Genomic DNA, 27,991 nt, shown 5'->3' on the forward strand with positions numbered 1-27,991 from the left:
AAATAAATCAGAGTGAAGTACAGAGTTAACTGCAAGTAACACAACTCAACTGCAAAAGGGAAGAGAAGAAACATGAAAGTAAGTCTCACCTTCCTTTGTTTCTCTTTGCCTCTCTCAATGTCATGTTTTTTCAATAAGAAGAATAGTTATGCGTTTTTGACGTGTAGTGGAGTGTGGTGGAAAATGGGATTAGCATAAAGGACCCATAATTCAACTAACCCATATGAATTCCCTTTTGCTTCCTTTCATCTTCTTCATAAAAAAAGGATCATTTTTTTTTGTTTTTACGGTATAACATCATATATTGATACAACAATTCATCATAATTCTCAATTCCCCAACCCAGTTTTTTTTCTACTTAGAGATTCAAGGTCCTTTTTTATTCAATCTATCTGCTTTTCTCTTTTTATCTGCCTTGTCTTTCACTAAGAAATGGTTATTTGACACTGTAAGAAGAAAGGATTAGTTTTTTTTTTCTTTTCTTTTTGGGATGATGGCAATTAAGAGTCTTATTTGGAATATCCTTTTGTCCCCTATAATTTGATGACTTTCCATTCATGTGAATTTCATGCTGTTTCTGATCTGGGATCTATCAGATTCTGCTGTTTCTGCATATTCTTCACTCTTTCTCCGGTTCGTCTTTGATTCCTTTTTAACTTTTCCTTTGTGCACTCCATCATCGCCTACTGTTTGATATCATTTTGATTTCCCTCATTTAATATTGGTTCCCAGTAGTTTTGAATGCTCCATGGGGGAAATTTGGTTTATGGGATTGGATTTGGGAAATCCACGTTGCACTTCAGTCAATTCCTTCAATGTTTTTGAGTTTTATGATTAGGGTCTCTCTTATCTATTTCTATGGTCAAAATAGTTTTTTAGAGTATTCAATTCAATAGCCTCGACTATCAGTTGGGATGATGCCTCCCCAAATTGGGAATTCCTCTAAATTTCCCACAATAATCATATCTATCATTATATAAACAGTTATTGTTTTCTAATTATGCACTTTTTTTAAAAAATTCCCAATGATTAGTTGTAATTGCAATTCCATTTTTGGTTTTGAAATTGTTTCTGCCTTCCTAATTGGATTATTTGGTGTTGCAGGCAAAAAACTGCGCTGATTAGCAAATAGCATTTCAAGTAATGGGTTGGCTGACCAAGATTCTTAAAGGTTCAAGGAATAAAGGGCGATATCATGGGAGATACAACACTGGTAGGACTTGGGATGAGCCTCGCCGTTCAGCGGTACTGCTGTGCTCTTTATAAGTATTCGCTGGTTGCCTGTGTTTTGATATCATTGATTCTTAAAATGTTGGTTAGATTTAATTGTATCACATTTATCCATGCATGTAATGTTATGATTCATAGACTTAAGTCTGCATGATCCTGTTTCATTCAATACTAAGAGGTTTTTTCTCGTGTTAATTCTGTGAATCTTTGTTGGAAAACTTTGATGCAGGAAGGTTCAGATGGTTTTGACAAAGATGAAATTGAGTGTGCTATTGCCATTTCCCTTTCTGAAGTAGATAAAAAAGGCAAGAAAGTGATAGGTATGGTTGCACTTCCCTTTTCTGACGTAGATGATTTTGACAAAGATGAAATTTATTCATGCATGTTATGTTATTTCATGTATCCCGTTTGCTTGGTAGAAGATGAGTCTGAGACGGAGGAGGAATCGAACGATGATGTATCAATTGATGAAGGCCATCTAGAGGATGAGGATGACAAACATTCTTCAGCTCATGAGGAGAAGGAAGAGGAAAGCTATGCTAAACCTCATGTAGATGAAGAGGATGACCGATACACCAAAGTTCAACAGGAGGAAGATGCAGGTCGTGCTAAAGTTCAATTGGAAGAAGATGAACAACTTGCTAAGGCAATTCAAGAAAGTTTGAATGTGGAGTCTCCACCACGTTATGATCATGGGGGTTTATTTTCACCTTTTCCATTCTTCTTTTCAGCTAGTTACAGGTAAGTTACTTGTAATTAACTTTTTTTGCATTAAATTTTTATTGATTTTTGAATTGACAAATGCAGATGAAAGAAGCAAAGCTATAGTAAATGCATTGTTGAGAAAGTCGTAAAAACTGCTTAGGTCTTACTTGTTAGCATCAATACCAGACCTAGTTTACAAAATGCTGCTGCTTGCAGAATCTGTGCTGGTTGCCACGCGGAGATTGGTCATGGTCGATACCTTAGTTGCATGGGTTCTGTGTGGCATCCAGAATGTTTCCGCTGTCATGCTTGCAACCAGCCAATTAATGATTACGAGGTGTATACGTCATCTAATTTACTTATTTTAGCTTGAAACTTGAAAACATAGATTTCTATTTGTTATTCCTACTTTGTACCGTACTTGGTATACAGACGTGTATGCTGTATATGGCCTAACCTTGAAGTTTATTCTCTTGTGATAGTTTTCAGTCTCAGGGAATCGTCCTTTTCATAAACCCTGCTATAAAGAGCAGCATCATCCAAAATGTGATGTTTGCAGGAAATTTGTAAGTGCTAAATCCGTCTTATGGCCTTATCAACCTTATTTATTTTGCATAAGCAAGTTTTCTTATTTGATCTCTTTGTCTAGTATCAGTGTGTAGCTTGCTAGCTTTGCATCTAATTCTAATTGGTAACTGGATGATTTGTTTAGTTGATTAGTTTTGTTTTCTTCAAATATCGTGACTAGTTCCAGCATATACTAACAGTTCTGAAGTGGCATTTATAAATATGCCTATTAGCCCATCATAGGGTTCTGAATCTGAAGAAACTTCTAATCAGCTGTTTTTAAAATGTATTGTTGATTGCTGCATGACCAGCTGCTCGATGACTAATCTACTATTCATGCGTTGTTCTTGGAACTTTAAGATACATGATATTTCGGAGGCCGTTCTTTTTTTTTTTTTTTTTGGAAATTGACATTGTGCTATCTAGTTTAAGCATTAACAGGTTGAATATTGAGTTATTTTCCCCCATGGTAATCTGATCTCATTTCTTTTGACAGATACCAACGAATCCAGCTGGTCTAATTGAGTACAGGGCACATCCCTACTGGATGCAAAAGTACTGTCCCTCACATGAGCTTGATGGTACACCTCGCTGCTGTAGTTGTGAAAGAATGGAGGTGAGCCCAAAGAATGCTCCCATTTTCTTTTAGAAATGAGCGAAGAGAAGGAAATGAAATCCTTTTGTAGTTGCGCAAAAAAGTGTATCTTTAATAAACCCTTGTGATTGCAGCCAGCCGATACGAAATATTTATCACTCGATGATGGTCGGAAGCTGTGCCTAGAGTGTCTAGATTCTGCAATTATGGACACTTATGAATGCCAGCCTCTTTACCTTGAAATCCAAGAATTTTATGAAGGATTAAATATGAAAGTGGAACAACAGGTTCCTCTACTTCTTGTTGAGAGGCAAGCTCTAAACGAGGCCATGGAAGGAGAAAAGAATGTAAAGGCTTAAGCATTGGAAGTTTTATCTATTAAAGAGGAAAGTATCTTTTAGTCTTGTTTAACATAACATCTTAATTGTGGTTAGGGCCATCATCACTTACCAGAAACTAGAGGACTCTGCTTGTCCGAAGAACAGACAGTTACCACTGTACGAATCTCCTCTCGAATTCTTCTTAACTTTTGTAGTTAAGTTTTATCGAGACACCATGTTTAACTAGATTTGCATGTTTGTTTTGATTCAAATTGCCAGGTCTTGAGGAGGCCAAGGATTGGGGCAGGCTATCGGTTTATTGACATGATTACTGAGCCTCACAGGCTAATCCGTCGATGTGAAGTTACAGCTATTCTCATTTTGTATGGTCTTCCTAGGTATTATTTCATGTTTCCTTTCATGCTGTATTTCTGTTACTTTTGCCTTTGATATAATTTTTTTTATTGTACATACAGGCTGCTGACAGGATCTATCCTGGCTCATGAGATGATGCATGCTTGGCTTAGGCTTAAAGGTGTTTATCTGTTCTACGAGTCTGATTAACGCTTGCAATTCTTTTAATGTTATGGTATGAACTATCAACTGAACGGGAAATTCGACAGGTTATCCGAATCTGAGTCCAGAAGTCGAGGAAGGAATATGTCAGGTATTGGCACATATGTGGTTGGACTCGGAGATCTATGCTGCCTCCGGAAGTGATGCGGCTTCATCCTCATCCTCTTCGTCATCATCACCGTCATCATCATCATCATCTTCCACATCATCAAAGAAAGGCAAGCGCTCTGATTTTGAGAATAAACTTGGTGGCTTTTTTAAGCACCAGATTGAATCGGACTCATCCAAGGCTTATGGAGAGGGATTCAGGCAAGGTAATCAAGCAGTGAACAAGTACGGTCTTAAAAGAACACTCGATCATATTCGGATGACCGGAAGCTTCCCTTTCTAGTTCACAATAACCGGTCGTTGGAGAACCGGATTCCTGTCTATTAGAAAATATAATACAGTAAAAATGAAAAAAAAAACATAATTAATACATGACAGAACTGAACAAGCAAATGAAAATGTTCATTTGCGATTAGTGTAATATTCTCCTCACATAGGATGTTGCTAGTTATTACAATGTACTTGAATGGTATTAAAACGTAAGAAATATAATAATACAAATACATGTAATATATAAATATATGTCACCTCCTACGCATCTCTCGTTTACTTTTCTTTTCCTAAACAACATTTATTTTTTGCGGTACATTGTTAATGATATGTATGAATGTTAATTACGTAACCATATGATTGATCATTTATGTTTGTGTTTTATTCACTTTTTTTCACTAATTTTAAAAAAATAAAATATATGGTCATTTTTGTTTTTATTTAATTAATATGTGGTCACCGTGGGTTAATTACTGTTAGTAGTTAACAGATTAGGTGACACGACATATAAATATTTTGATATAATCAAATATTTTTATCTCTGTTATTTACATATTCTCTCAATTTAGTCATACGTTCAATAAATTAAAATAAATTTAATCTTCTAATAGAATGATGACATGTGTCATTGGTGTCACGTGTCATCATTTTGTTGGAGGACTAGCTGTATTTTAATTTAATATGTTAAATTCATTTTAATTTATTAAAAGTATGATTAAATTGAGCAAATATGTAAACGTATGGACCAAATGTGTGATTATATCAAAATATTTAATTATCACGCCACCTAATCTATTAACGACAGTTAACTCGTGTTGACCATATCTTAATTAAATAAAAATAAAAGTGACAATATATTATATTTTTTGAAATCAGTGAGAAAAATAGACAAAATACAAACATAAGTAATCAATCATGTAGTTAATAAATACATATTACATCGTACGACATCTTAATTTAAGGCTAAGAAACGATTGAGAATGGGTGCAACTAAAATGTTATAAAAAACATAATATTTTTGATTGGATGCAGCTTACAATATTTTTCCTTTTAATTTTTTTTTTTAATTTTTAATTATATCAAGAATATTACAAAAATATTATGAAAAAAATAATATTTTCAGTTTAATCATTTCTTGACCTTAAATTAAACTGTCATTGCATATATTTCTTTCATTTTTTAATCTTAAATTAAGATGTCATTCATTAGAAAGGAAAGATACTACTTTGGGGGTTAGAGTTTGACCCATAATAATCTAAAGGAGCCCGTATTTAAGCGAGACCAGGCCATTGAATACACTTTTTAAAATAGTCTCTATGAACTTCAACGACTCCTGGAAATGTATGCGTTTGTTAAAAATCTCTCATGCAGACCAAGTGTTTGCATTTTTGTCATAGCGAAAGAGATGTGATCCAAAGGCAGCTTGTTGATTATTTCCTAATCTTTCTTTTTTATTTGCTAAAATGGCAATGTATTTTAAACGATTCTCGTCTTGTAAAAACCTGGTTAGCCTCCTAAACCAACAAGTTCGCTCCTTTGCACGCGAGCCATTCCCAAACAAACTCACTCATTACCTTCAGCGAGCCAAACTCATCGACTCAATCCGACTCGCTATCCGTTCTAGCTCTCCTAACTCACTCAACCCTCTTCTCCAAACTCGCCTTCTTGACTCCTTCGTTGTTGCTAACGCTTTTCGTTCTGCTCCTTCAGCGGACTCTGCTGTTTCTTTCTTTGAAAACCTCGAGAAAGTTCCAAATTTTGAGCATTCCCAGAATACACTTTTTGCTTTTGCCACTGTTCTTGCAAAGTTCAAGCGAAAGGAGGGACTCAAGGCCCTGATTGGTGTCGTTAAAGATGGAAAATTTAACAATGTTAAAGTCAGTTTTATGAACCTTTTGTTTTGGTATTCTACTGCGGGGGACCTTCAAGAAGTTTTGAAAACATGGGAAGAGTATACGAGTGAGGAAAATCGTCTATCAACTGAGGCTCATAACATTATAATAGGGCTTTATGCTCAAAAGGGTATGAATTTTGAGGCTGTGAAGGCTTTCCGGGGTATGATTGATCAAGGGGCGATTCCAAATTCCAGGACTTATACTATTTTGATCGAGCAACTTGTAAGGTTAGGGAAGTTGGATGCCGCAATGGAAGTGTTTAGTGTATTGCCGTCAATGAGAATCAAGAGGACTATGAAACAGTTTCTGATTTTGGTTGAAGGGTTTGTTGGTGGGGAACGGTTTGATGTGGTGGAAAGTTTGCTTAAAGAAATGAGGGAGGATGGGAAGCTTCCTGGACGAGCAATGCGTGTGTATTTGGAGCGAATGAAAAAGGTAGGATTTGGTGGTGAGGCCGATGAGTTTCTTGTAGAAATGCTGCCTGATGGAAGGATCAAGAGTGTCGGTTCTTGCGAGGATAGTAATAATGAAGATGAAGATGAGGATGCCTATGAGGATGGGGATGATAATGTGAATGAAGGAGTTGACATTCATATGGTAAAATTGAAACCATGGGTGGATCCAAAAGCTTTGGCGAATGCCTTAAAACAATGGAATCCTGAAGTGGTAAATATATTAGAGGACGCTAAATTTGTGTGGACTAGTAGGTTGGTTTGCAAAGTTCTTAGGAATTTCACTTCAACCGAAACAGCTTGGAATTTCTTCTGTTGGGTAGCTTCTCAGCCAGGATTCACTCATGACATTTACACAGTTCAAAGAATGATGACTCTGCTGGCGCGCCATGGAAATGTTGAATTAGTAGATGAACTTATAAACAAAGTAAGGAGGGAGCAAATGAAATTGCCTTTCAGCACCATAAGGTTGCTAATTGAATTCTATGGTATTTCAAAGAATGCTGATGCTGCCTTGAAGGTCTTCCGTGATGATAGATCACTTTGTGGTCACATATCAAGGTTCAATCTAATGCTTTTGTATTCTTCTCTCTTGAGGGCATTAACAAAGTCTCGTAGGAATTCTGATGTCCTGGAAGTACTTGATGAGATGATTTTAAATGGTGTTTTCCCTGATATCCAGACATTTTCTGGGTTGATATATCACTTTGCATTACAGGGAGATATCAGAACTGTTCAGCAACTCATTTATATGGTTAGACATAATGGCCTGGAACCAGATGCATATATGTATAAGTTGTTAATCCAAGCTTATTGCAAGTGTCAGAGAGCTGCACTTGCATATAGAGTTTTTGAAGACATGAGAAATTCAAGTTTAATGCCTGATGCTGCCACAAAAGACTTGCTTGTGAAGAGTCTTTGGCAAGAAGGCAAGCGAAAAGAGGCTGTTGATGTAGAAGAGAGGTATGAGGAGGCTGATGCAGCCCTTCCACTGGCATTACGAGGTCATGTCTGGACAGTTAGCTCTGAAGATCTCACCAGAGTTTATAGTATTTATTATAACAGTGTTACAGCCTCTGCATAGAGTTTGTCTTTTTCAAAGCGAAGTATTTAGCAAAATGGTTACTACTGTTTTATTTAGACTATTGTGGCAACCCTTTTCCCCCTTTTCCTGCAGTCTTTCAGAAAACTATTTTTTTATCTTCTTTTTTTAATGTTGCAATTTGCAAATGTCAACTTTTTGAATCAAATTCTGAAATGAAATTTGATAGAAAAGACGGGCTCAGGAAATAAGGTCATCAAAACATTTTTCAGGATTGATCTAATGTGCTTGCCCTATGTTTTATTTATGTTAAAGAGAAAAGCAACAGGAACACTATATATTAACGCAATTAACAGAAGAATTATGATTGTTACATTTCAAATGCCGATTACCGAACATACTCGCATTTATTTACCTTATGCTTTTGATGCCATTCTAATGGAAATGGTTCTTCCGATCGCTGTGCATCCAGTTGAATCCTCAACAGATATGAAACTACTTCAGCCATGCTCAGTCTGCTTTCTGGTTCTTCTGCCAAGCAGTCAATGCTCAGTTTCAACAGCCGATGTGCAAGTTCCATCCAGAGGTATCCTTTGAGGTTAGGATCGATTAAGCAATCAAGTTCAGCTTCTGCATTTTCTCCTTTCATAATTGTTAATATTGCTTCTGATAATAGTATTTCCTTTCCATCCTGCATAAAAACAGCTTCCTTTCCTGTAATCAGTTCCAGTAGAACAACCCCGAAGGCATATACATCCATCTCAGGTGTCACCAAGCCATACTCAACATATTCAGGTGCCTTGTAACCCTTTGTTCCCAGAGAACTCCATATCGATGATTTTCTGCTATCTTCTCTTTCAGCTGATCGTGCAAGACTGAAGTTAGCAATCTTTGCCCTCAAATCTCGATCGAGCAGCACATTATCACTGCAAATATCTTTATGCACATATGCTGGGGTGGTGAAGTTGTGAAGGTAATGAAGCCCATTAGCAACATCTAAAGCAATCTGAATCCTATAATGCCATGTTTGAAATTTCTGGCAACTCTTGTTTCGAAGCCATTTTCTTAAAGAACCATTCTCCATGAACTCATAAACAAGGTAGAAAACACCAGAGTGCTCACAAGCCCCACGAAGGCTTATTAGATTGAAATGGTTAATCCTCTGCAGCAAGCATACCTCCTTATCTACAGCTTTGCTCATTTGTTTTATAGCCAGCAATTCTCCTTCAAGAACACCTCGATAAACAGAAGCACCCATCTTGTTTTTATTGCTGAAATTTTCAGTGGCTGCCTCTATATCGTTGAAGTCATAAAGTTTCAAGCTTTGATCTATGCTAACCAGAACATCATTTGGTAACTCCCATTTCTTTCTCTCATCTTTTGCAGCAGCCTCACTTGTTTTCTTCTTATGATATAAAAACACCAACAGGAGCAGAAGGAAAATGGCAAGCAAAGGAACTCCGATTGTGATCCAAACATTGAATCTTTTCTTTGGTCTGATCACATCTATCGGAGTGACGGGTGAAGAAGAGGGTGGCCGTTGAGAGTGAATTATAGTTTGAGAGATTGAAGGTTGGGTTGACAATGGAATAAGAATAGTTGTGAAGGGGAAAATAATTGCTTCATCTAAATCAATTCCATTTGCATCACCAACACTTTCCATGCTAGTGTTGAATCTATTACTGAGATCATAGATGGTGTCCCCCCAATCAACCACATAAGTCATTAGATATTTAGTACCATTTAAAGTCTGATTTCTTGTGGGACAAGCACATCTAAGTGGTACTTGTAAAACTGAACCAAGTTGCAAGCTTGAATCACTATTCTCTTTTTCAATCGACTTGCAGGTCGACAACCCTTGATAGGTTTCGTTTGCAATCGAAAAATAATCGAGATGCATATTCGGCATGATGTAAGAGGTGTTGGCCTGATAGTACTGACCTGAGCAAGAACAATTCACAGGGACAAACACCTCTTTGTTTGCAGGGAAGATTGTAGAAAGTGAAATATTGTTGATGTGAGCAAGCTCCAATGGATCTGCAGACGTAAGGTTCGAGATGGTTGAGATCGAGTCATATGGAGGATAAGCTTTGAATATCAGAAAGGTCTGACAGGATGGCTTTTCACCATTGCAAGTGTAAAGAAGAGCTGAAGATGGGCCAGTTTCATCATCTTCATCACACTTCAGTATAGAGTTTCCCGAATAACTTTGTTGAGCATGGAACTTTGGCATGAAAACACATAATAGCACGAAGAAACCAAGCCGAAACCGATCCATGACAGGAAGATGGGAAAAACACTGAAGCTGTTTCAGATAGATTCGAAAAACATTGGCATCGGCTGCAAATGTGGAAGAAAAGGTTTTGTTGACTTAAATGTGCTGATCACTGAAGTTTTCCTGGAAAACCATTGCTGGGGAACCTAAATTATTTAAGATTTGTTGTTTGGAATACGAGAAATTTGAAGTATAAACATTGGACTCGGCCAACTCTAAATTGATTGAAAATGACACAAAAGGTTAAGAAAACGAAAGGAGGAATCATCAAACAGCGTTGAATTTTTCCTTTTGTGAAAGCAAGGTTAACAAAACTGAAGCACGGCTGTTGCGTTGAGTACAGGAATCATGAAAATGATAGAATAAAATAGGATAAAAAAGGAGAATAATTTAATATGTCCATGTCTAAGTGTGAAAAGCTGATCAAGCAGGCAGCTAAAAGGCAGGAAATATTGCAAAACATATATGGACGAGTACAAAATACATCCGGTTAATATAAAGTTAAAAATCACAAAAATCAATTGTAACGGGAACACTTGCTAAGAGTGTAACTCTCTAATCTAGGTAACAATTTAGGTTGAAACTAAAAAATATTATATTTTATTTCATGTAAATTTTTTGTTGTGACTGATATTATTATTAGTTGTGTAATTTTTTAGAGTAGACATGTAACAATTTTTTTTTATAGAAAGTCGTTAGTTTTATTAAAAATAGAAAATATCTAAAATTACAATGAAGATTTACAAGCATAACCGTAAACCTAAAATATAATTATGACATTTTACTATTACCATTGAGATAACAATTAGTTACTTAGATCACATAAGGATCAAAGAAGGAAAATGTTAAAAAAACTAACAAAAAAACTTGAATAAAATAAATATACAAACAAATCTGACTGCATCGGTAAACTAACCACGAAAGGGGATGAAACTATTGAAAGATCACCGACAAATCGTAAATCAGAGTCAAGCTACGTGAAAAAACTATCTACGAACACAAAACGTGTATCCAAATCAATCCGAGGGTCCAAAGCAGGGAAGATCAACATGATAACAAATAAGTGTCATCTTGATCAGTCGTGGCGATGTCAAATCTAACCATGAGAAAAAAGATAAACAAAAATAACGGCAAATAACTGTAAACAACGGCAAAAAAACGTAAGCTACCAAAAGACAAATATAAATGTGTCATAAAGACAGAGAACATGTCACAAAGACATAATTATTCTTATTAAAAAAAACAAAGAAAAAAAAGATAACCGGAGGGAGGCAACCAGCATTAAAACCAGTGCCGCCGGCAGTTAAACAAAATTGAAGAAGAAAAAGTTGGATTGATAAAAAAAATTGACACAAATTGTAAAAGAAAAAAAAAAGAGGAAAGAGAGGAGACGTCACCGTAACTATTCCCGTAGATATGTAACATTTAAAATTAAAATCCATCGTAATATAACATTTTCGGTTATAACTAAAGATATTATGAATTGTATAACTTTTTGATTAAATAAAATAATATTTTAAATTGATAAATCGTAAATTAATCTAGATTAGATCATCCCACAACACAACTACCCAAAACACAATGATGTCAAAGGATATCGAGTTTTGGTTTTAGTGCTCTCTCCGATGCTTAAATTCATTTAGGAATCTTTTGTTTATTTTTCAGACTATTTGGTCAGCACAGCTACATACAACTGATATGAAATCCTTATATCATATGTGTTTGTTTTTGTATTTATATATTAAAAAGAAACTGAGATTTCATGACAAGCAATCAAAATGATAAATGTATTCCAGCCTGCTTGTCTTTTTTATAAGATTTAAAAGAGAATAATCAACTTGTCTGCTGATGCATTTGTCATGTAGCTCCTTGGATTTCAAGGCAAAATCTAAAACAAGAGAATAAATAATGAAAGTAAGATTATGGAGCAGCTGCTTATTGTCTGAGAAAAACAACAAAAGTGTAGCATATCTGATGTTTTAGATTCGAGATCGAAGAACTGGTAACGCGTATCTGGAAAATGGTGCCACAGCCTCCCCATTGTCCCGAAATACGACTTTGCTAAACTAGAGCCTACTTCCATGGCCATGATCCATCCTTGTCAATCCTAAAGTTCTCATTTTCATTCTTTCCTCGATGTTCATCGGAAGTTAAAAAGAATTTGACTGAGCTTTGGACATACGTTTGGTGGCTGACTGTTGCTTTTGGCATCTTCAATGTAGGGTCGGAACATCCAAAATCGAGATAAATTTTGAAAATAAGATTATCGGTACGTAATGTTTTATTAGAAATTACTGAAGTTATAGGAAAATTCTACAGCACAGGCAGCACACTGAGACACACCATTAATGCGACGTACCGAAACACACCAATAAATAAATTATTTTTATTAAGTAACTATTAAAAAGCTCAAGAATTCCTCCACGATGGATCCGTTTTAAAAATTTAATTGTAATTAGAATATAAATTTTTGCGGAAGACGGCTATCAGATAAAACAAAATCGCAACTGATAATTTGAGAAAATAAAAATGAAGATAAAGAAGACACAAATTTTACGTGGAAAACCCCTAAATAATATAGGGTAAAAACCACGGGCAACGGTAGAAGAATTTCACTATGAGAAAATAGGAATTATAACTTCTCTCGATCTACCAAGGAGAAAACAATGATAATTCTCTCTTGATAAAAAATGAGAAAAAAACTCTAAAGAAACTCTCTAAATTCTCTAGTATTGGGAGAAAGCTAGAATGATTTGGGATGATTTTGAAGCTAAATGGGTTAGGGTATTTATAGTTGAAGCTTAAAGACTAATCTTGTAAATACCCTAAAGTACAATGACTAAATGTGTAATTTTACCATTGTAAAAAAATCAACAATTGCTATCTATTTTTCGGTGCCATTAATTGTGCACTTTCGGTGCTCCCAAATTTGACAATTAACTTGGAATTTCAACAATCTCTCACTTGAAGGTTTAATTGTAACAATCATATCTTCACACCATTCTTTCTACCTTGTACCATCATGTTGCTTACGTTTCTGACAGGTCACAAGAGGATAAACACCAAGTAAATTTATCTGTATTGATCCCCTTCGTCATGAAATCTGCTATGTTGTCTTTGGTATGGATCTTCCGCATACCTATCGTCCCTTCTTCCACCTTTTCACGAATGAAATGGTACTGAACTAGTATGTGTTTTTTCCTTGAATGAAATACTGGATTCCTTGCTAGATGCAAGGCGCTTTGACTGTCACAAAATAGAGAGACATACTCTTGATTGTGCTCAAGCTCCTCCAATAGCATCTTCAACCAAATTGCTTCTTTACTGGCTTGTGTATCTGCTACATATTTTGCCTCTGTTGTGGATGTAGCCACAACTGACTACAATTTTGAAACCCAGCTTATAGCTTCACCAGCAACTTTGAACACATATCCTGTAGTAGATTTGCTTTTATCCAAATCTCCTGCATTGTCAGAATTTACATACCCATTGATTAGTAAGTTTGATCCTCCGTAACATAATGCAATATTTGAGGTCCCTTTGATGTAACTCAGGATCCTCTTTACTGTATTCCAATACTCTTTGTCTGGATTCGCCATGTACCGACTAACCACTCTCATTGCTTGTGCAATGTCTAGTCTTGTGCATATCATAGCGAACATTAAGCTTCCCACTATTGATGCATACGGTACTCGAGACATCTCCACCCTCTCTTCTTCACTGCTAGGACTCATACTGGAGGATAATTTGAAGTTAATAGGAAGAGGGGTAGAAATTGGCTTACAATCTTGCATGCTGAATCGTGTCAAGATGTTTTTCAAGTAATTCTTTTGTGAAAGCCAAATCTTCCTATTACTTCTGCCTCGGTGAATTTGCATCCCTAGAATCTTGTTTGCTGATCCCAAGTCATTCATTTCAAATTCCCTAGTCAGTTGTGCCTTCAATTCTTCAATATGATCTTTGTTGGGTCCTGCAACCAACATGTCATCCACATACAACAACAATATAACAAAATTGTTATCACCAAACCTCTTGAAATAAGCACAAGGGTCTGCATTATGTCTATTGTATCCAAGGCACATAATAAAGGAATCAAATCTCTTATACCAACATCTCGATGCATGCTTAGACAATACATAGATTTTTTCAACCTGCAAACCAAGTTCTTTTTTTCTTCTTTAAAACCTTCAGGTTGGAGTATGTAAATTTGTTCTTCAAGATTTCCATAAAGAAAAGTTGTTTTAACATCTAGCTGCTCTATATGTAAGTTCAATGTAGCACACATTGCCAAGACTACTCGAATTGTTATTAGTCAAACCACAGGAGAAAAGATTTCATTGAAATCAATACCTTCTTTTTGAGCATATCCTTTGACCACCAGTCTTGCAAGATACCTCTCAACTTGATCGTCACCATTTTTCTTGATTTTGAAGACCCATTTGTTACCAATTGGCTTCCTTCCTTGTGGTGGTGGCACAAGGTTTCATGTATTATTTTTATGAAGGGCTTCAATTTCTTCTTGTATCGCCATCATCAATAGTGAAGCATCTGAGTTGTTTATTGCCTCATGGTATGTTGATGGCTCACCGTCCTCTGTTAAAAGGCAGTATGCAATATTTCATTCTATAACATAATCTGAGTGCCAATTGGGACGTCTTCTTACACGATTTGATTGACAAGTTGTTGGAGCTTTAGAACTCTCTGGTTCTTGTTCATCATGTGCTAGTTCTGCTTCAGAAGAATCTCCTTGTTCAAACTCCTTTTCCACATGTATCTGAGTGGTCTCTGACTTTTCAGTGCTATAATCATCTTCTTTTCTTCGCAGTTTATCTTCTACAAAGATAATATCCATGTTGATGATCACTTTGCGGGCAGTGGGATCCCACAAGAGATACCCCTTTACCCCATCAACATACCCCAAGAATTTGCATTTCCTGGATTTTGGATCCAACTTTGAAATTTCTTGGGAGTTGTACATCACGTACACTATACTTCCAAATACATGAAGGTTTGAATAATCAGCTGGTTTACCAGTCCACGTCTCCATTGGTGTCTTCAGCTCTATTGCAGTTGATGAAGCTCGATTCACCAAATAACAGGCGATATTGACTGTTTCTGCCCAAAATGATTTTTCTAGGCCTGCAACCCTCAATATTGCTCTTGTTCTTTCTAACAAGGTTTTGTTCATCCGTTCTACCACTCCATTTTGTTGAGGAGTGTTCGCCACTGTGAACTGTCTTTTGATGCATTCTTTCCTGCAAAAGTCATCAAATTCTTCACTTGTGTATTCTTCTCCATTATCTGTTCTGAAACACTTGATCTTATTTTCAGAATCAAGTTCCACCTTCTTTGAAGTTTTTGAAAGTTGAAAACACATATGACTTCTTCTTAATAGGGTACACCTTACATCTCCTAGAGTAGTCATCAATAAATGAGACAAAGTATTTTGCTCCGCCTAGGGATGTAAATGGTGTTTGCCATACGTCAGAATGAACCAATTCTAGAACATTTCTGCCTCTAGAATTTACCGTGTTGAATTTCAACCGGTGCTTCTTATTTGTTATGCAATGCTCACACGAAGTAAGTGATACTTTTGTTAAGCCTGGAAGTAGCTTTTGCACCACAAGGACTTTCATTCCTTGTTCTGACATGTGTCCAAGTTTCGGATGTCATAGCATTGCAGAATCTGAACTACGTGAGGCAACAGAGGCTTCTGCTTTTAGCAAAGTCTCTCCCTTCAGCATATACAAGTTTGTTGCTATCTTTTCGCCTTTCATCACCACAAGCGCTCTACGGAACACTTTCATATTTCCTTTCCATGTTTCAATCTTGCTTGCATTATTATCCAACAATCCAATAATTTTTTCTTCAAGTCTTTCACGTGTCGCACATCTCGAACAACTTTTATTATTCCATCATACATCTTCAATTTGATGGTTCTCACGCCAATGATCTCTAAGGCATGATCATTGCAACTATACACAGATCCTCCTGAGACAGGTTCATAATGATGGAACCATTCTCTTCTTGAGGTCATGTGATATGTTGCTCCTGAATCAATGAGCCATATATCTGTAAATCTTTTTCTACCTTCCACGGTGGTTAACGCTTCACAACATAGAGTATCTCCATCATCTGAAGTGTTTGTGGTATTGCCTTGTGGATTGAAGTTTTTATTTAGACTCCAACAATCATTCTTTAAGTGACCCTTCTTTCCACAGTTGTAGCACTTTAAATTCTTCTTGCTTCTCGACTTTGATCTACCATGTTTGTGACTGCTGCTTTGGCCACGTTCTGTTGATCTTTCTCTCATCGTTTTCAACGCTTCTGCTTGTTGCATATTTACTTGTTTGTCTTCCTTGTTCTTACGCCGATTTTCTTCTTGTAGAACAGCAGTTGCAACATCATCGAAGACTATACTGGTGACATTATTGTTCATCAAGTTGATGATGAGTTGACCATACGAATCAGGTAGACTTTGAAGTAGAAGTTCAGCACGTTATTGTTCTCTTATTGTACATCTTAAGGATGTAAGATGAGAAAATAAAGTGTTCAGTGTGTTTAAGTGCTTCGTCACTGAAGTAGATTCTGGCATACGAAGAGTGTTCAATTTCCTCTTAAGGAAAATTTTATTATGTAGCGATGTGGCCTCGTACAGTTTGGTGAGATGATCTCATATCTCCTTAGCTATCTTCTTCTCTTCGATGCTTGACAATACTTCATCTGCTAATGCTAGATGAAAGTTTGCCATAGCATTCTCGTCCATTTTGATCCATTTGTTGTCATCTGTAAAATCTACCGGCCTTTCACTGATAGCTGCTAGACAACCATCTTTCCTCAGGATTGCCTTCATCTTCAATTTTCACAATGAGAAATTTCTCCCATTTAATTTTTCAATATCAAATTTCATTGTCATAGCTTCTATTACGGATAAATCCCACTATTTCACTATCGTGAATAGTTCTATGGAACCTTCAAAGAATATGTAATACCTTATTACTTTCTTATGTTGGAGGATCCACATTTTGGTGGCAACCTCAAAGACAATAAGTAGATATTACACACTTAAATATGGCTCTTGATACCAATTGTTGCGGAAGACAACTATCGGATAAAGCCAAATTGCAATTGATAATTTGAGAAAATAAAAATGAAGATAAAGAAGACACAAATTTTACGTGGAAAACCCCTAAATAATATAGGGTAAAAACCACGGGCAACGGTAGAAGAATTTTACTATGAGAAAATAGGAATTACAACTTCTCTCGATCTACCAAGGAGAAAACAATGATAATTCTCTCTTGATAAAAAAAGGAGAAAAAAACTCTCAAGAAACTCTCTAAATTCTCTAGTATTGGGAGAAATCTATAATGATTTGGGATGATTTTAAAGCTAAATGGGTTAGGGTATTTATAGTTAAAGCTTAAGGACTAATCTTATAAATACCCTAAAGTACAATGACTAAATGTGTAATTTTACCATTACAAAAAATCAACGATTGCTAGCTACTTTTCGATGCCATTAATTGTGCACTTTCGGGTGCCCCAAATTTGACAATTAACTTGGACTTTCAACATAAATTGCCCTTAATGCTGGATTCTGGCTTCCTCATCTCTGCCACCTTCCTCATCGCATAGTTCTTCACCATCTATACTTTTTTTTTTGGTTACAAAGGTAAATAACTAGGCAATGAATAATAAAATTTACAATAAGCCATGTCCCAGGTGAGTAGACACTGAATGCCATGAGGAAGATGTGGTAAAATCGTGAGGCCCAATCCTCCTGAACATTTCCCAACGTTTAATTTCCCTATCTATCTCGAACAAAGACTCTCAAACTTTGTTCGAGATCTTGTCTTTCAAGTCGCGGAGCTTGGGGAGTCGGGCCTTTTCGGCCAAGTCCTCTACGTTGGCAAGAAACTTGACCGCGTCGACGATTTTCTCAAGTTTTTTATTATCGTCGACTCCCGTCCCCCAAGCTACTTCTATAGTTGAATGATTTTATTGTGTAACCGATCACATTGCATGGTATTCTCTTTGGTTTCTCGTTCCAATTGGGCTGATTCGGCAAGGGATATGTCTGGAGGAAACTTGTTTAAATCAAGTTCCTCCAGCCCCGCGCATAAAGGGACAGGGCTAAGAAAAAGGACAAAAAAATAGAAATTGCAATTCTAAGAAAAATACCGAAAGCACTAACTATGCCGTTGGTTTCTCTTATGACATCATTGATGTTGATGTTCCAGGGGAATTGATGAAATCTTCGGATCCTACAAACAATAGATGTTTCATGCATCTGGGTAAAAGAGTTTAGAATCTTCACTACCTCGCTATTATCGATATCTTAACATTTGAAGTCGATAAAGGAAAATTAAAAACAAAAATAAGCAAACCAAGTAGGGAAAATAATATATGCTAATCTCCATTGGTAGTCACTAAAATCACTTAGAAATAGGGTTGTCAACGGGTCAGGTTAGAGTTAGATTTTTGGTCAAATCGATTCGATCTGAAAATATGTATCATATGCTGAACTCTGACTTAACTCGAAAATTATATATCCTCTATCTGATCTGATCCGTCCCGAAAATATATATCTTCCTCTAAATTTGACTCGACCCGACCTGACCCAGTGTAAAATAAGAACTTGATTAAAAATAATAATAATACCTTTTTTAAAGAAATACATTATTATTCCCGGATCGGGTCAAAGTTTTTTCACCCTCCACCCGAACCTGATCTGACCTCACCCTTTAAAAAGTTCGACCTGACCCAAACTCAAACAGGAATTATTTTTAAAAAATTCAACCCATCAAATTTGATAGAATCAAAACCTGTCCGTTTCGGATTAAGTTACCATCCCTACTTATAAATTAAACGAAAATCGATTAAATGGGTGGATTAAAGAGAATACTGCAATTTTATTTTAATAAAAATATTTTAATAAAAATGAATTATTTATAGAGCGATTCTTGATTTTTTTAAATATTTACTTAAAAGGATAATTTATTTAGTGGTGTATTTCGGTATATCACATTTGTGGTGCATTTTAATGTTCGACATGCATTGTATACTCATACAAAGTTATAATATTATTTGACATGACGAATCTAGGGTTCGAGCACCAACGAATCTAGGGTGTATGAGTGTTTATTGTCAAATAATTGAGAATCTCTAGAACATATAATATCATTTGTAATCACTCTAGAATAAAAAAAATATTATTGACAAATCTATAAGAATGTAAGATTAATAATCGGTCATCTTTTGTAAAATTTATATTCATTCAAGGAATCATGTTTTGAATCTAAACTTAAAAAAACAATGTAATTAATTATTTTTTAAATATACTAATTTTTGATATCATGAGTGTTTAAAATTATTCATACGTAATCAACTTTTGAATCTAATTATTTATCTGATTTTAAATGCAAATCTTTAAAATTATATTCTTCAAATAAAACTTATTTTTTTTAAAAAATTATGGTTTTATAGGTGTTCAATCAAACCTAGTACAAAGTTAATGATGACGACTCTCGATTTTGAAATATATATACTTTTAAAAAAAAACATTTTTGAACTTAAAACCGATTTCAATAAAAAAATAAAATAATAAATGATACTAATAGACATTGAACTTTTAAGACGCTTCGACTTTGGTTATTGAAATGAAAAATCATTTGTTTTTATAAACAAAAAAATTTATTTTAGTCACTAGTTGTTAAACCATTAATGAGAATTTAACGCATTAAAATTCCTAAAAGAAACCTAGCAGTCATTGTTTTTCTTTTATCGTTGTTTAATGATTTCTTCAATAAAAAAATCATCAAATTATTTATTCTGTTTATTTAAATTAATTCAAACTCGTTAAAAAACTTTCTAATCTCCTTAGACCCCAATCAAAATAAAAAATTAAAAGATCCCTATCAGCCACTATCGATTATTGTATTAATTTAAAATTGAACTATGCTAATATGTTGACCAAACACAGTATTTCCACCATTGGAGTTGATAGATGATAATTTCATTTATCAAAAATAAAACCTCTTTTTTTATTTTGAAACCTTAAAAAATTTTAAGAGGAGAAAAATAATTTATTATTGCATATCAATTTTTTTCTCAAAAATAATTTAAATCAATGATGCGTGATGAAAATAATTAAAAATTTAATAATTTATTACAAGTTTTGAAAATTCAGTGATTAAAATAAAAATAACCTAAAATATTAATGATCACCCGTGTAGTTTATCCAAATAAAAAAATTAAGAAAGCACGCTCCGCCTCCAAAGGCCGAACTCGAGGTAGCCCACGAGACCAAAACATTTATGGAGGAAGGTATAAGACGAAACTAATGATACATTTGGTTATTATTCATATAACAAGTTTCGTTACTTCCCAATGATAATAATTAGGCAAACCAATTATTACTCCCATTTTCTGTTGAAATAAAATTTCAACTACCATCAAATGATAATTCATTTCCACTATCGACCCACCAAGAACATGCACATGCACAATGAGCATTTAAAACTAGCAGCTGGAAGAGTTCAAAACCCTAGCTGCTCTTCCCCTTCCCTTTTTTTTTTCTCTTTAGAATTTTGTACCTTTTTCATATATTTAAAAATTTTCTTCTTTGGTTTTATTTAACTGACGACGACGACGACAATTTTGATGCTGGTTAGCGTCTACTGGTTCTCTTTTCTCTTTGTTTTTTAGTTTTTTTTAATATGAATAATTTTACCTATATGACACGTTTTTTCTGTTTTTATGGCACGTTTTTCATTTTTTTTTCCTTCATTGTTTGGTCGTTCTTTTATTTATATTTTCTTAGGGTGAGATTTGACGATGTCACGACTGATCAATATGGCTCTTACTTGTAATCTTTTTGTGGTTCGTTTGTTGTTGCAGTCAAATTTATTTGCATCTATTTCTTGTTCGAGTTTTTTGGTTGAGTTTTTAACTTTTTCCATCTATGATTCTTATAGATATAAAGTGACTAGTTTTAATATTATACAAGGTCTAAATTATGCAACTAGTTTACGATATAGTTATAAATTCTTGTCTGGAAATAGCAAAGGACATCAATGCTTTGCTATCACTCTCTTCTAAAAGCTACAGAAAAACGCACGATTTCCATAATGATACAGCCAAAATACCCACAACGTTATCGGCTGCATGTCCTTACTTTGTAAATAAAAACAACAAACAAACACCACAAAGTGTGTTTGAAATAATGAATCTTTACAGCCGCGGATTCACCGTCGCTAAAGTTTGGCATGATGTTTACTTTAATTTGTAGGGAAAAAATGAATATTTGAAAATTTTAGACATATTTTAGATGGATAAATATGAAGATTTGAATAATAAAATTATGATATTTTATATTTTATTTTATGAGGTTTTTACAATATCACATTATACGTTTAAAATAATCGAAGGAGAAATCAATGCTCAAAGTAAGTTACCTCTGAATAATGTTGTTAATTTGGTTGAGGATATTGGTATATATAAGAAGGATCGTATCTGGATGTGGATAGGAGGAGCACCTAATGACTATAATAGCTAGACTTCACGGTTTTGCAGCTGCTTTGAAGCCTCACGAGTAGTCCATGAATGCGGTTCAAGTAGATAATAAATTTTCCTTAGCCAACAAGCCAAACAAAATTATGGATAATAATTCATTTTCAACAAGCATGTCATGTTTTCCTTCTTAATGTTAAATAAATTTCTCTTCTTTTGCCTGCCTTGCTGCATTTCCCCCCCTTCCTAACATAGTATTTAACAAAACTTTGCTTAAGGTGTAAGGGTTTCTACATATTACAAAATGACGGGGAAGAAATCAAAATTAAACTAAAAGAAAACAAGTTCAATTTTAGTAATTTTGGAATTAATAGGATCCTAATAACAAGCATAATTTTGAGAGAAATAAGAACTTAATGACTTCAAATACAATTAAAGTAGGGTTCTTTCTCTAGCAACATCCATTGTAGTATAATATTGCTTAATTACAAATTGAAGGCATGAACGTAGTACTTACACTATGGAATTAAGCCATCATTTCGTGAAACTCGTAAAAATCAAGCACTCCATTCCCGTCGATATCATAAACCTGGATCATCGCAACGCACTCATCGTAAGACTTTGCGTCGCCAAGGCGATTCAACATCATTTGCAACCCTTTCGGAGTTATGCAACCCGAACCTTTCTCCAACTCGAACATCTCGAACGCTCTCTTCAGATCATCGTCGTCGTCCCTGTTTTCTACTTTCATCAACTTCAAGAAATCCTGATAGTCCAACATGCTATCGCCGTCGGAATCGAGTTCGTTGATCACCGCTTGAGCGTCTTCATGCGACATGTACTCTCCGATGGACCCGAAGTATGCCCTAAGTTCGAGAGCGGAGATTTTCCCGTCATCGTCGCCGTCGAAATAGCGGAACACTTCTTTCATCTCCTCGTAAGGCCTCTTTGGGGTTTTACGAGGAGGCGAAGGTGATGATTCGGGAAAGGTTGGAGTGGGGCTAGACTTGGATCGACGGCGGTGAAGGCTTAACCTAAGGGTCTTGTTCGAGAACCATTTGGAGGCCTTGGAAACTTTAGCGGTTGCCATTTGATTCCAAAGGAAAGTTGGCCGAAGATTTAATAGCTTAAAATAAAGGTATATATATTTTTGGAATGCTTTAGGGGAATTGCAGAGAAATGTAGAGGACGAGAAATTAATATATAAACGTATTAATTCGGTGGAAGGAAATGGCATGGAAACTTCCTAAAGGGACCCAAAATTGATTGACCACTGTCCTTTGACACACAAAAAGGCCAACCATCTTTTTTGGTTAAATTATAAAAAAGTTCATGTATTATGTTCTGTTTACAGTTTAAATATCTCTATTTATAAATTGATCATTTCAGTGCCTCTATTTTTTCAAATACAATATATTGTAAATCTTGCGTCCAGTTTTTTTTTCATTAATTAGGTTAAAAAATACATTTCGCGGGTTTAAAAGATGTGTACGTAGCCACGAAATAAAGGATCTTTGTAGTTAATGATTTGTTGTTATCTCTTTAGATCTTAGGTTCGAGCACCATATATATAAGGATATTAACATTTATTGTTAAATAATTGAAAATCTTTGAACATATACTATGTTGTATTTATCTCATATTTATATAATAAAAAATTGTGTATTGAATAGGTTAAAAGACAAGGTAAACTATATTCATTATCATTTAATTATGTGTAGATTCTATTTTAATCATTAATATGTTGATTTTATTAATCAAATCATTTAATTATTTAAATAGTATCAATTGAGTCACCTATTACTAATATTTAACGAAAAAATAACATAATAATTAATAAAATTAAAATTAAAATAACTACGCATATAATATTTTTAGTTATATATTTTAATGTTTTAATTTTAATTTTAAATTAATTTAAAAAATTTAATAGTTAAAAAATATCTTAAGTAGTAACTCAACTTTTCTCGAGAAGTTCTACGCTGCGGCAACCTTAATATACAGTTAAAAAAATAATAACAAAACCCGTAAAAAATGACCGAAAATATTATTATTTCTACTGGTTATAATTACCGATATAGGTAAACAAGGTAGAAAAAACCTGGTAAAAAATAATGTTTTAGGTATCGCTTTACCGAAAACATTATTTTTTACCAGGTTAGTTTACCTATATTGGTAATTAAAACTTGTAGAAATAATAATGTTTTCGGTCATTTTTTATTGGTTTTATTATTTAAAATAATAACAAAACCAGTAGCGCCTTTTTTAGCCGTATATTAAGAATGTCGCACGTGAGCATTTCCCACTTTTCTTTGCTCTAACTATGACTCTAAAATCAAAGCCGCCAACATGCTCGCGTCGTACTCACCGCCAAAAATATTGTAATGTTTAAATTAAGGTATGATACAGTATTATTGTAGATTTAATTTTTATATAATATATATTATAAAAAATATAAATTTAAATAAAAAACTTAGAAAAAAATGTTGAATAATCGGGTAAAAAAATAGAAAGAACGCAAGAATTTTAACGAGGTTCAGCAATGTGCTAACGTCCTCGGTGCCTTAGACGGTACTAGAATTTTTATTCAATTCAATGTCTCATAGGTTTAGGTTATATCTCTTTTTATAATAAATAAACCTTGATACAAATTTACAAAAATAACCTTGTACGATACCACGAGGCCACAACCCCAACCCACATAATCGTAACCCCCTCTACGAAACTTTCCTTTACCGGTATATTTATGAGCTGTACCTAACAAATATCCACATTGGCGAATATCCTGCCCCTTAGGAAACATTCAATGTGGGTTGGGTTACCTTACTTCTTTAACAACTCGAAACATTCAACAAGTCCAAGCAATGGATGAAATTGTCTGTCGTAACTGGCTTGGTGAAAATATCAACGGCATTCTCATCAGTATGTACCTTCTGAAACAAAATCTCTCTAGATGCAACCAACTCTCTGATCTTGTGAAACCTTACATTAATATGTTTGGTTCTAACACGATATACATGATTCTTAGCCATGTGAATATTACTTTAATTGTCACAAAGCAACTGAACTCCACCTTACTGAACACCCAACTCCTTCACTAAACCAGTAAGACATAAAGCTTCTTTTGCAGATTCAGCCGCTGCCATGCATTCAACTTCAGTTGTAGATAATGCCACAACAAATTGAACAGCAGACTTCCAACAAATAGGCCCTCCACTAAGAGTAAAGACATACCCTGTCGTAGATCTTCTATTATCCAAGTCACCTGCATAGTCTGAATCCACATATCCTACAACAAAAGGATTATCCCGCTAACTACTAAAAATAATTCCATGTCCCACAGTACCCTTTAAGTACCTAAAGATCCACTTGACTGTTTCCCAATGTTGCTTACCAAGTTTAGACATGTACTTACAAACTTGACTAACTGCATGAGCTAAATCAGGACGAGTACATACCATTGCATACATCAAGTAGCCAACAACATTAGAATACGTAACCTTTGCCATATCTTCAGCTTTCTTATCTGTCTTAGGGCACTGTTCTAATGAGAGCTTAAAGTGATTCACCAATGGAGTACTCACTGGTTTTACGCTGCTTATCGCAAACTTTTCTAGCATTTTCTCAACATAACCCCGTTAAGATAGCCACAGTTTCCTTGAGTCTCTATCCCTGCAAATTTCTATTCCAAGAATTTTCTTTGCATCACCTAAATCTTTCATATCAAATTCATGACTCAATAAAGTTTTCAAAACGATAACATCATCCATGTTCTTCGCAGTAATTAACATATCATCAATATACAGTAACAGAAAAATAAAAGAACCATCATCAAGGCTCTTAACATAGACACAACAATCATATTCACTTCGCTTGTAGCCAATTTTGATCATATAGGAGTCAAACCGTTTATACCATTGTCTCGGAGACTGTTTCAACTCGTACAAAGATTTCTTCAATCTGCAAACTAAATGCTCATTTCCAGGTTGACTAAAACCTTCAGGCTGTTGCATGTAGATATGCTCCTCTAAATCACCATGCAAAAAAGCAGTTTTAACATCCATATGCTCTAAATGCAAATCCCAACTAGCCACCAATGCAAGTACTGCTCGGATTAAAGTGTGCCTGACCACAGGAGAAAATATTTCATCATAATCAACTCCTTTCTGCTGTGAAAAACCCTTTGCTACCAAACGAGCCTTGAACTTCTCCCTTTTTTTCTGTTACTGTTGGTTTCTTCTTATACACCCATTTGCAACCAATAGGTTTCTTACCATCAGGAAGGCGAACTAACTCTCATGTACGATTATGATTCAAAGACTTCATCTCCTCAACCATGACAGTCATCCACTTGTCATTTTCCTTACTAGTAACAACATCATGAAAAGTAATTGGATCATCACTGCTAACAGTAAGTGCAAAAGAGACCAAGTCTTCAAAACCCAATTTGTTCAGAGGCTTTATATTCGTCCGTCTCACCCTGTCTCTAGCGAGGCTGTAATCCTGCAAATCAACCGTAGCGAAACCACCAAAAGTTGGTTGAGAAATTTCTGTTTTTCTCAACTGTAAACTGTTCGAAATCTATCACTGTCGTTTCTTTCTTCTGTTGTAACATGGGTTGTTCATCAAAAACAACATCTCTCCTGATCACAATTTTCCTCGCAACTAGATCCTAGAACTTGAATCCTTTAACATCTTTCTTGTAACCTAGAAAAATACACTCTTTCGATTTTGCATCAAGTTTAGATCTCTCATCAGCAGGTACATGCACATAAGCCAGACAACCAAAAATCCGTAAGTGATCAAAAGTAATATAATGACCAGTCCATAACTCTTCTGCAACTTTCCCAGCCAATGATGCCCTTGGCAATCTATTGATAAGATAACATGCCATGTCAACAGCCTCAACCCAGAAGTGTTTGGGAAGCCCCATATTCAACTGCAAACATCTGACTCTTTTATTCAACGACATGTTCATCCGTTCCGCAACACCATTCTGTTGTGGTGTCTTGCGTACTGTAAAATGCCTCTTAATCCCATGATCTTTACAGAAGTTTAGAAACTGTGAATCTGTGTACTCCGTACCATTGTCATACCGTAAACACTTGATTTTTCGTCCTATTTAGTTTTCTACCTCAGTTATCCACAGCTTGATCTTCTCAAAAACGTCAGACTTCTGTTTCAAAAAAATACACCCAAACTTTCCATGAAAAAACGTCAATAAAAGTAACATAATACCTAGATACACCCAAAGACGATGTCATGGAAGGCCCCCATACATCAGAATGTAAATAATTAAGAATCCCTTCAGTTGTGCGCTTCCCAGTCTTGAAACGAACTTTAGTCTATTTACCAAGAACACAATACTTGCAAAAATCGAGCTTACAGCTTTTAACACCATGCAAAAGATTTATTTTATGTAATTCATCCATACCACGTTCACTAAGATGAGCAAGACGCATATGCCACAGTTTGTTAGTATCATCACATGACTCAACAAAATGAACTCCACCTACAATGATACTCCCTAACAATCTATAAATATTCCCTACAGTCATATTTCCTTTCATCACAGTCAAAGCTCCTTTAATAATCCGAATGGTTTCCCTATGCTCATCAGCCTTAGGGATAAAACCATTATTGTGCAAAGTGCCAAGAGAAATCAAATTCTTCTTCAAATCTGGGATATGTCGAACACCACACAACGTCCGAACATAATCATCATACATCTTAATTCTGACATCACCAATACTAACAATATTGCAACATCGATCATCACCCAAATAAACAGAACTAGAATTAACCGACATGTATGTCAAAAACCATTCTCTATTTGGCATGATGTGATAAGAACATCCATAATCAAGAATCCAAGCATCTGTCAATTGAGTCGTTGAAATAAAGAGCATATCACCCTCACTGCAATCAGAATTGTAATCCTCGACCACATTCACAGACTTGGATGAGTCATCACGCTTCTCATCAGTCTGCTTTTTCAACTTCAGACAGTCTCGCTTCATATATCCCGCCTCCTTGTACTTGTAACAGTGAATTTTCTTCTTATCCCTAGATTTAGATATGAAATTCCACTTCCCAGACTCTGCATTCTCTGGCTTCCGTCCACGATCTCGATTACCCTTGACATATAAACTATCAGCTTGAGAGCTTTCCACTGCATTCTGCTTCCGCTGGTTGTGAGCCAACAAGGTTGCAGTAATCTCCTCAACTTTGATAGTCTCTTTCCCATATGTAAGAGTAGTCATTATGTGTTTGTAAGAGGGAGGCAATGAACACAACAAAATCATCACTTTGTCTTCATCCTCAATTTTCACATCAAGTCGAGCCAAATCAGAAATGATTTGATTGAAGACATTCACGTGTTGCGCCAAATCATGATCATCTTGCATCTTCAGCCCATACAGTCGCTGCTTTAGATACAGTTT

General features: G+C 35.2%; 4 protein-coding genes across 6 annotated transcripts; 2 read left to right on the forward strand and 2 right to left on the reverse strand.

Annotated features, from left to right (window-relative positions):
* On the forward strand, positions 1 to 26,949 carry LOC120153130 (protein DA1-related 1-like). Of its 3 annotated transcripts, none has more exons than XM_039165126.1 (14): positions 1 to 78; positions 1,105 to 1,245; positions 1,460 to 1,550; positions 1,650 to 1,971; positions 2,152 to 2,272; positions 2,418 to 2,501; positions 2,999 to 3,118; positions 3,232 to 3,444; positions 3,532 to 3,594; positions 3,697 to 3,815; positions 3,894 to 3,952; positions 4,041 to 4,400; positions 7,805 to 7,807; positions 26,937 to 26,949. In XM_039165126.1, the coding sequence occupies exons 2-12, from the start codon at positions 1,144 to 1,146 to the stop codon at positions 4,382 to 4,384; spliced, it is 1,638 nt and encodes a 545-aa protein (XP_039021057.1). In that variant the 5' UTR covers positions 1 to 78; positions 1,105 to 1,143; the 3' UTR covers positions 4,385 to 4,400; positions 7,805 to 7,807; positions 26,937 to 26,949. The 3 variants fall into 3 exon arrangements, with proteins under 3 accessions (XP_039021057.1, XP_039021058.1, XP_039021056.1); XM_039165127.1 differs by lacking the exon at positions 1 to 78 and adding an exon at positions 427 to 633 and having other exon boundaries at positions 1,653 to 1,971; XM_039165125.1 differs by lacking the exon at positions 1 to 78 and adding an exon at positions 428 to 633.
* Positions 5,718 to 7,806, forward strand: LOC120153128 (pentatricopeptide repeat-containing protein At5g66631-like). Its single transcript, XM_039165123.1, has one exon. It carries the CDS (start codon positions 5,835 to 5,837, stop codon positions 7,800 to 7,802), a length of 1,968 nt encoding a protein of 655 aa, XP_039021054.1. The 5' UTR covers positions 5,718 to 5,834; the 3' UTR covers positions 7,803 to 7,806.
* LOC120153129 (lysM domain receptor-like kinase 4) lies at positions 8,132 to 10,365 on the reverse strand. The gene has a single exon (XM_039165124.1). It carries the CDS (start codon positions 10,036 to 10,038, stop codon positions 8,149 to 8,151), a length of 1,890 nt encoding a protein of 629 aa, XP_039021055.1. The 5' UTR covers positions 10,039 to 10,365; the 3' UTR covers positions 8,132 to 8,148.
* On the reverse strand, positions 21,891 to 22,707 carry LOC120153132 (probable calcium-binding protein CML41). The gene has a single exon (XM_039165128.1). The coding sequence runs from the start codon at positions 22,636 to 22,638 to the stop codon at positions 22,075 to 22,077; it is 564 nt and encodes a 187-aa protein (XP_039021059.1). The 5' UTR covers positions 22,639 to 22,707; the 3' UTR covers positions 21,891 to 22,074.
* Positions 26,950 to 27,991: the final 1,042 nt, after the last annotated feature.

Source organism: Hibiscus syriacus, unplaced genomic scaffold (genome assembly GCF_006381635.1).
Source record: "Hibiscus syriacus cultivar Baekdansim isolate YM2019G1 unplaced genomic scaffold, ASM638163v2 tig00111098_pilon, whole genome shotgun sequence".
Classification (NCBI taxonomy): domain Eukaryota; kingdom Viridiplantae; phylum Streptophyta; class Magnoliopsida; order Malvales; family Malvaceae; genus Hibiscus; species Hibiscus syriacus.